Source organism: Micromys minutus, assembly GCF_963924665.1.
Source record: "Micromys minutus genome assembly, chromosome: 13".
NCBI classification, from domain to species: Eukaryota; Metazoa; Chordata; class Mammalia; order Rodentia; family Muridae; genus Micromys; species Micromys minutus.
This window is the reverse complement of record NC_137982.1, coordinates 36153626-36163590: the sequence shown is the minus strand read 5'-3', so window position 1 is coordinate 36163590 and position 9965 is coordinate 36153626. Positions and strand designations below refer to the sequence as shown.

Below are 9965 nucleotides of genomic sequence, written 5' to 3'. Positions count from 1 at the left end.
GCTTCAGTACTCTAGCCCTGTCCCGCATTCTTCATTTAAGCGCCATGGCATCGTGGCTGAGGTGAGGTGATAGAGTCACCGGATGTCACAAGCATAATCTTCCTGCCTATAAAATAACACAGTAATCGCGCGGAACGGTGTTCAAGTAACTTCCCTCTTAAGAGTAATAGCATTACTCTCTCTCTCTCTCTCTCTCTCTTTTTTTTTTTTTTTAACTTGATGAGAAGAGACACCCGTAAAATAAATGGAAATTCTCTGGGGAGGGTTAATACAGATATTGAACCTGAAGTGTCATTCAAAAGTGAACAATCACCTTTTCTCTTTCTTTGCCAGCCAGATAACATGGCTCAACCCCTTTTCTCAGCCTGACAGACCTCTCAGGGAAAGGAGACAAGAGAACTGGCAGTGAGTTTCTGCAGTGAGCTGTGAATCTGCCAAACTCCATGCCCTCTTGGACCTCAGCTGCTTCACTCATCCACGCAAGGGAACGACAGTTAAACCCCGATGTGCAATGTCCCGTTCAGCAAAGGGGGTTCGCTGCCCCCCCCCCGTGTCCCCTACTCGCTGGGGTTCTACGTGCCACTCCCTGACTCGCCCAGTGGTCCTTCCGCGCTGGGTCGGCTGTCCCGCGCCCACACCGCGCACCGAACGAAGCCCGCCTGGCGCTAACTAATGTTTAACCCGGGCCGAAACTTGGCGGCGAGCTCAGGGTGACTGTGTGCAGAGCAGCGGCACAGGACGTCCGTCTCCGCGCGGTAACTTCTGCCTACACTCAAGCTCCAGAGTTCAGTTTCAAGGATCCGCCCGACCATGAAGGTGAGTGCGCCCCGCTTCGCACCTCCCTAGACCCGGCTCAGGTTGTGAGTGGTGTTTCCACAGAGTCTCCCCCAAACTACCCCAGCTTTCCTGGAGGCTACCAGGAGCTGCCATTAGGCGGAAGCCACGGGGCCACGCTAACAGGTGAAAGAATGTCAGTCCCGTGCACCGGCTTAGATCTGTGGCATGTCCTACTGGGACCCAGGCACTGAGCCTTGGAAGTCGGGGACAAGTCACCCGTGGAACGCACGCGGCACTCTCATCTGGCTTCAGACAGGGGTGGGTGGGAGGAGAGAAGCCAACAAGATCATAAGATCATGCTCTGGGGCAAAATTCAAGGGCTTCTGTCTAAGTGAGCCCCAAATCCCTCCAGTCTAAGCCTGCACCTGCAAACCCCTCTGCTTCTGAAGGGGCCCAGGTCCCAAACTCTCTTCGCAGAGGAGGAACAAAGGCTTCCCTTTAACTGTTTGCAATCTGACCTGCTTGCAGACACCGTGGAAGGTTCTTCTGGGACTGCTTGGTGTCGCTGCGCTTGTCACCGTCATCACCGTGCCAGTGGTTCTGCTGAACAAAGGTAGAACCTTGTAACATGTTAAAAAGAGAGGGTGGTTAGAGATGGGGTCAGGTGGCATGTGATCCCGCAAACCTGGCGTGGTTTATTGGGGGCTTGGACCCCTGTGCTGGGTTATGGGTGAAGAGACTGACAAGACTTTAAATGCATTTGCTGCTTCTGGGGGCTCCAGTGTTTAGGCCTCGGGGCTTCCTCGTTTTGTTGTGTATAACAAATACACACTTCCTGAAACTGGAAGAGAGGCGCGGTTTCTTTTTATTAAATTCAATGGAAAGTATCTTAACTTCAAATTGATTTAAGATGATCGTGATGGTAGAGCTTTCAAGGAAATATAAGGCAGATTTTGAAGATCCAAACATAGCAATGAGGCAATGTCGTAAGCGAGTGGAAAATGAGAAAGAGAGGGAAAACAAAATCAGAAACAGGAAACCCAGAGATTTCTCTTTCAGGCATGATGAGAATTTGCCAGTTGTAAGTGAAGTAATTATTTGACCATTTTAGAAATATTACATCACGAAATCTCCCCTGTGCATAACACAGTGACCTGGGATCCATCAGCTTCGGCTGGGTTGTTCCCTAGAGAGTCAACAGCATGTGTTTGAAGCTTGCCAGAATGTTCCAGTTTAGCCCAGATTTTGGTACAAAACAGATAATGGAATGGTACTATTGGATGCAATCGAGACTAGAGACTAGCTAATCTGGGCCTCCCTCCACCTCTTCTCTTGTGCGCATTCTAAATCAGTATCACCCAAACCAGAACCAGTCTCTCCGGGTGGAAATGTACTCAGATGGCCTTAGCCAGGCTTCCAGGCAAGAACTGAAAAATTAGCATATAGAGCTACCAAAGTCATTGTTTCATGATGGGTCCAAGGCACCAAAGGTTAGTCATTGAACTCTCTGCTGATGATATGTTACAGGCAAACTTAGTTCTGCTGTTCAGAAACTAAGGAGGATCAGAAGTTTAAGGCTGTCCTCAGCTACAGAAGAAACTGAGGCCAGCCTGGAAGACACAAGGCCGTTTCTTGAAGTACATTTTTTAAAAAAAGGAAAATTAAATAATATTAAAAAATCTGGGTGAAGTTAAGATGAGCCCTATCTAGAATCAAAGAATCTCAAAGTATAGCCTGGATATGTTAGTTTTCTCTACAAAGCCACAGAGACATCACAGATCCCCAGGAAAACAATCATAACCACAGAACTTCCCTAAGGGAAGCTTGTGGGATTATAGCCTGTGAACAACCCACCCACTCGAGATTAACAAAGAACAAACTTGGGTTCCAAGTAATAATCTTGTTTTTCAAGGACCTTGCTCAAATTATTGTTAACTGTAAGGATTCTATTTTACTGGGTAGAGCATGTGGACTCTGGAGGACCTGTTCTGCCCTTTCCCATGGCATGAATAGCACCATCTCTCCTCCCTAAATGAAATATCAAGGACATTTCTCTGCAGAGGACTTCCTGAGAAACCTCCTTTCACTGACTCTTAGGACTTAAGATAGAGAGGCTTGAGCACACTGCTCTAAAGACAAGAAGAGGATCTTAAAAGAAATCTGGAAAAGCTTGAAGAGTTAGAAAACCTGAGTGTCTTATGTGGCCATATACACAATGATCATATTCTGTGTTGACTCTAAAGGTCTCAGAGCCAGAGAAAAATGCAGGTAGTGGGAGCAAGGAGTGGTCTTTAACCCATAGATGATGTAAAGTTATGGGAAATATAACTTTATTGCTGCTTCTGGGGGCTCTAGTGTTTAGGCCTAGGGGCTAAATGTGTGTGTGTGTGTGTGTGTGTGTGTGTGTGTGTTTAAGTGTTTGCCTACTCCAGGTACCACTCAAATATCTGCTGCCCATGGAAGTCAGAAGAGTGTAGTGATCCCATAGAACTGGAGTTACAGATACTTGGAAGAGAATTAAACTCTATTCCTCTCCAAGAGCAGCAAGCACTCTTACCCACTGTGTAACCATCCCTTCCTCCTTTAAAATACTTGAATGGGAGACTTTTGAGCATGTCTGGGCACTTGGAATTTGTAGTGGGAAGGAAAATAGGCTGGAAGGAAAAGCAAGAAAATGACCCCAAACAAGGTACAGAGTTTACCATTTGGATGCTGGAAGCTGCTCAGATGTGAATGGCTGCACTTTTGTGACTGGTTAATCTTAAGGTGTGGGGGAGGGTGGCAGAGACTCCTCCTGAGAGCCCAGTAGAAATCCGGTTTCCTGATAGCTTGTTTACACTTACATTGCTCTTTCTTTTTACTTCTGAACTCTGTGTGTTTAGATAGGAAATGAAAGTCATCTTGCTCCAAGTCTCACCTTATCATGAGGGAGGAGAGGACAGGCTGGTCCTGCAGCATTCACACTGAGTCAGCAATCCCTTTCCTGGGCTGTGCCACACAGGAAGGAATTCGTACAAGGACCCTCTTCATCCTGATGAGATGATGAGATGCTCCTCTGCCCAACCCCGAAGCACCCAAGGTTTATCAAGGCAAGAAGTGGAAAGAGAGATGGGTAAAGGAAAGGAGACAGGAGAAATAAAGGGGAGGGAAAGAAAAAAAGGGAGGGAGAATTCGTTGAAAACAAAAGAGACCTAGAATTAAATTCTCTTCAAAGCAAAGAATGAAAGAGTTGAAAGGGACCTGGAAGGAAAGAGTGACCCAAGTTCTTCCTCTGAAAGGCTAGTTTAAGGTGAGGTCAGCTGTCCCCATATGAAATGCTGATGTCAATAGAAACAGATACCGTAAACACAAAACAGGATGGGGAGGAGAGTCTTCAGCATTTTGAGTTGTAAAGATAAAAAGCTTTCAGAAGCCAGAAGTTGGCTGAGGAGCTTGCCCTTCTCTAGAGAAGAAGTCAAACCTCCCTGCTTGGTGTATGTGTCCTGTATGCAAAGCTTCTCTCTGCACTTCCACTTACCTTGTTAGAAACGCATTGCATTTCTCAGTGACACATACGAGTGCATGTTACCTGTCAGAAAAGCCAATGGCCAACAGAAACGAAGCTTTTTTATTTCAGTTTGTGATTACTTTGTGGTATGATATTTGAAATACTTATTGATCAAATAGTCTTATCATTCAGCCTTATTATGGAATAGAAGTAGCCTTCTCCTTTCGTTCCTTCCTCCACAGTAAATTTCCTCAATACCTTTTTCTAGTTTATAAGATCTGTGACTTCTCATCCACCCTCAGTCCTAAAGAAACCCAAATACGAGGAGAAAGGAATCACCAGAAAGAAGAAAGATAGCATCCGCAAAGTTTGCCTGAGAAAGTCAAGATCCATGCCCAGTTGAAAGAACAGAGATGAGACTGAATGAAAGCTTTGTGTATGTTTCTCAATAGCCTGCCCTGTGAGAGCTCCATTGATTCTTGTCAACCTCTGCTCATCAGCAACTGGCCTTATTCAGGCTAGCTTTCTCTTCCCTCCCTCTAACATGCACCTTAACTTCTTTGCCTTGGAAATCTTTTCCTCGCCTCTCAAAAGGGATCAGAGACTGAAAAACCAGGCTGTTTGCCTGGTTAATGGTCAAAGAGCAACAACATGAAAGGACTGACTGGACTGGCTGGGTGTGCTTTCCTTGTTGAGTACTGAGGCCCCAGGGGAAGGTGGCTTATAAATAACACAGAAGCAGCTTGCCTTGTGTGGGAGTAGGTGCCCCAAGAATTAAAGAATAGCCTGTAAGTGTTTACTTTGGAACTTTTATTGGGTTGAGCTATTCTTCACCTAATCCTTAAGACAACTTTTGGGAAAAGTACTATTATCACTTCCTTGTGGGAAAAGAAAACGGTTACATTTTCCACTGTTGCAGAAGGAATTTCTCCAAAGCTTGAGGAAATAGGCATTATCTCCCAGACAATGGGTGAGGGCTTTGGGTGTAGATTATCTTGGGATTCTATTCTGGTTTAGGGTATCTCCTGAGGTGGTCCCCTGACTGATTAACTGAAGATGAGGGTTCCTATGTAAAGTCATTCACTAGTGTTTAGCTACAGACCTAAGTTTCCCTGATGTGAACCTCTTAAGTCAGCAAGGCAGATGCAAAAAAAAAAAAAAAAAAAAAAAAAAAAAAAACTAAGCAGGAAGCCTGGTGCCCGCCATAACTTGTCTTCAGAAGTGGTCATCACAGCATTAATTCTGGTGCTTGGCATTAGCAGTACCAAACAACCCAATACAACACAGGGGTTGTAAACACCAGTAGATACATACCACTAATCCATCTTGAAGGATGGATGCCAAAGAAATTAATAAACTTTCTCAGTGTTCCATAGAGTGGGTATTCACACATAGACCATGTGATTCCAGATAATACTTGATGCTGTTAAACATCACTGTCATTTTTGGTAACTTGTGGTCAAATATACAATCAGCTGAGTCTTATTAGCAAAAATTGTTACAGCTTCCGGTTTACATAGTTATAGCATGATATCACGACTGCTAATCTCTATATTCTAAATGTTTCAAGGAAAAAAGCCTGTTCCAGAGGCCTCTACTGATATCTGATGCTATATGCAGGAAACAGCCTTGAGAATTAACATTTCAGGCTCCCCTGCCTGCTCCCACTCTGCCATGCTGGAGAAATCCTGGGGACCAATTTGAGTGATTCAAAATGCTGGGCATATGCTCTAACCACTGGAAGACACTCCCCTGACAATATCTATCTGTGGTTTTCAATGGTCTTATTGACAGTGGGGGTGAGCAAGAGCCAAGAGTCACAGTTCTACTTACAATAACCTGAGGTGTTCCTTTCAAAGCCTGAAATCCCTCAGGTGAAGCTGGGATTCTTGATTGTACCACAGAAAAGAATTTCAGGGCAACCCTAAGCCAGAGTCCCAAGGTGATACACATCCAAATTTCTCACCCACAGTCAAGGAAATAATATTTGTTGCTGAGTCTTTGGATATATTTGTTCAACAGCAATGAAGAATAGGCAACCTTATTTTTTTTTCTCAAATGAAAATGATAAGGACACTTTCAAGAGCTGTCTTAAGGATTAAATGAACAGTACATGGAAACCCTCCACCCAATACAAGAAAAAGTTGGCCATTATTACCAAGAGATTTATTGATTTATTCATTATTAGTATAGAATAGAGTTTATTTGGGGCATGGGGAGTGTAGTTAAGAGGGTTAGTAGGGACAGGGAAAGAGACGAGTAGAGAAATAGAGGCTGGCTATGAGAACGTGGAAAGAGAGGAGGGAAGGGAATGGAGAGAGGAAGGACAAAGGGGTAAGAGCAAGAAGGCAAGAGAAGAGAGCGAAGAGCACCAAGAAATTTTTAAATAAAAGGTTAGTGGAAAGAGGCTCACGGGAAAGAGTAACATATACCTGAAGGCAGGTATGAACTTCTGAAGAGAGAGTTGGGCTATGTGTCATTACAGGGGCCTTAACAAAAAGATTTGATGTTGATGCATTCCCAAGTTCCATCTCAAAGGGTTTCTAAGGAGCTCAGTGAGATCATAGGGCTGTTACTGGATGCCTGGACAGGAGTGCAGCTGAGGAGATAAAACCCAGTACGCAAGGTTGCACAGGGAGTTAAAACCTTTATAGGCTCAGTTGAAAAATCTAGAATCATGTAGGTTCTCACAAGAGCTAAGACCAGTTTGAAAGGCATATATGCTCAGGACTTGAACATGATTTGTGGCTACTTAAAATTTCTTATTTGAAAAGAGGTCTACATCAAGTGAATACCTCTAAGTAGTCAAACTTTTCAGTAAGCTCTGTCGGCTGTATCTTGAGTCTCAGCTGATGAGTCTTCCAGCAGAGGCCAGGGCTGGGGATGTAGGAGTGAGAGGGTCCTTTGCTTCTCATGTCTTTTTACTTGTCTGTTTTTTGGCTCCTGTCTCATTAAGTAGTATTATTAGTAACAGCTCATTCTTATTTATCACCAACACAGTGCTTGCATTGTTTCTGATACAAGTTATTTTAGTCCATCTAAGTGTCACAGAATAGTAAACTTAAGGACACTGTGATATGGAAGCTCAAGAACTTGCAAGTAAGTTGCAGATGTTGGGAACACAAGTCTTTTACCTAATAGCCTCTTCTGAGCCTGTCTATTGGCTTTCAAAAATAACTGATTGGAAGAAATGCTCTGATGGCCAGTTTTACAGAGTTTATGTTTAAGCATTGCTTTATGGCCAAATGCTAATCCTTTCCTTGTTGTAAATCACTATCTTGTAAATATTTTTACCTTTAACCTTCACAGTTCCTGCATGACCTTCACAAGAAGGTGGCCTTTCCATTGGATAATAACCAAAACCCACAAAATTAGCACTTCTGAGCCGTTTGATTAGTTCCCAAGTATAGTTTTACATTATGCTTCGAAAGTAGTCATGTGAAGTTTTCTGTAGCTTATAGACCTGTGTTTACAAACTGATATACACATCTCTTCAGTACTTGGTTCACTGTGTGAAAAAAATAGACTCATAGACATATATTATACAATTTACACATTTTAGGCTTGGGAAAAAGGCAATGTTAGGCAAGACAAAAGCCTGTAGTGATCTTGTTCACAGTTTTGTGAAAGCTCTGGTGGCTCAAGGTGTACAGAAAAGAGTAATTGTAGGACCACAAAGTGTGCTTTCCCTGACTTCACATTCTCCAGTCTGAGGTAGACGGTCCCTATTCATAACCACCTTAAGCTCAGCACCATGTCTTCTTGGTTAGTCTTATTTTGTAATACTTGTTTATTTTTTTCTTCCATATGATGTAATTAGTCATGAGAGAATTAGCACCTCTTTAGGGCTAAAGTCCTAGAGTAACTAAGGTATTATTTATCAAATCAACACTTTTTTTAATGCTAAGAATTATTTTAAGTGTAGGGACTACGGTCCTGAGAAATAGACATGAGGGCCAGCTTTTATAGTCTACTGCAGGCACATTAGAAGCAGGCACAGCACTGTGACCAAAGTTAAACTGGGGTAGGAGATACTGTATACAGAAGGGGTTGCTCTTTTATTCCAGGTATGATTTTGAGCAATTGGAGGGTTTAACTAGGAATAAAGTGTGATGCTAGTTACACTGAAAAATATGTCTCTGATTCCTGTGTGGATGGTGTTTCTGGGCAGGGGCTAGTGTGTATCAGTGGGAAGGGAGATGTCGGTGTCCTGGAGATAAGTTTGTTTGCTTTAGTGAGTTGTATTTCAAAGGTATGACAATAGAAACATGTGAGGAATGAGAGGAGAACAGAGGATTCCTAGAGCCACCACACGAGAAGATCAAGTGGAAATGTCTGCTAATCTGCAGAGATATCTCTGGCAAACTCTCCTCCCAGAGCCAGGCTCTGGGCTTTCTCAGCAATATTCTTCCAGCCCAGCTTTGCAATGTTCCTGTTCAGCAAGTCTCCTGGGATCATATTGTAAATAGTGGCACTTTGTACTAAGGAATGGAAAGATGATAGCTATGACCTCTGTCCTCAAGTGGGTAGCAATATTAAAGGAAACCTGAACATTAACTATAACAGGACACCTAAGTTCTCTTCTTGTAAATGATCAAAGTGCTATGGGAGTATTCAAAAGCCAAAGTCAAGTACTGTCCAGGGAAGTTTATATAGAAACTAGCCAAGCATGAAAGATTAATGATTACTGGGCCTGAACATAATTCTTCTAGTTCCCCAGGCCCCATGCTGACTCCGGGCATGCAGATCACACCAGTATGTTCAGTTTCCAGCAATATACAACCCCGGGATTTGATATAGAAATCGTATTCTGCAAGAAATCAGAATACCTAGCCAGAACTCTTCAAAATGCAGTCTCTTCATTGTGTTATCACAATGTATAACTTGGAGTCTAGAAGTAAGGCAGCATATTGGTTTGTTAGAGTCATGACCAGATAGTATTTTCAGGGCCCACAGTTATTTTGCCTTTCAGATCTGTCACCCTTACACCGAGTGGCAGCTTTCTTCAAGGGTGTTCTCCACAGGATCTCTCATGACCGTTGTCCTGTTTAATCATAGCTACTTCAGTTTAGAGCATCACCAGATCACAGGCTCTTTCAGGAGAGAAGGGGTTCCTTATCTATGGCCTGTTACATCAGTGGATAGACTATTTCTAGAAATTCCCTGACCTGGGCTGGACTTGCCTTCAAGTTTATTGGCTAAAATGTTGTCTCTTCTCTACGTCTAAATTAATTATTAGCAAAGAAAACAGGTCATCATTATTGGACTAGACTAATAAACATCAACCTATCTAGAAATGAAGAGGAACGTCCTTCTTCATCACACAGAAGAGGGACCATTTAAATTGAGCTGAGAATTCTGAAAGGCAGAAGTGAAACAGGTTGTACAGTAGCCATGTACCTTGCTACTACTTCCTTCTTTATATTAGGAAGATGTAAGTTTCTAGCAAAAGACAAGAGTCAACCTAGCTCTGCAGACTGACTCTCGTAACTCTCTTTTGGTTTTCTTTCCTAACCCCCCCCCCCCCCCCCCCCCCCCGTTTATTGTAAGTCTTTATTTTGGTGTTTCTTTTTTCCAAGGCCACATTGCCTCCAGCATTTTACTTATCTTGGCCTCCAAAGAAATTATAAGAAGGGAGGACTGAATTTACAACACTATCAATAAAAATTTGAAACAATAAAGGAAGTCAGAAACAATTAAA

The 9965-nt window shown here is 43.1% G+C and overlaps 1 protein-coding gene across 1 annotated transcript in view; it reads left to right on the top strand.

Moving 5' to 3' along the window:
* Nucleotides 1-810: 810 nt before the first annotated feature.
* DPP4 (dipeptidyl peptidase 4) overlaps nt 811-9965 on the top strand; it is a gene marked incomplete at both ends in the record, with an annotated part of 77408 nt that continues 68253 nt past the window's right edge. The window contains 2 exons of the mRNA XM_080927929.1: nt 811-816; nt 1306-1390. Of these exons, the coding sequence (XP_080784055.1) occupies nt 811-816; nt 1306-1390 (91 nt within the window). The remainder of the gene's footprint in view (nt 817-1305; nt 1391-9965) is intronic.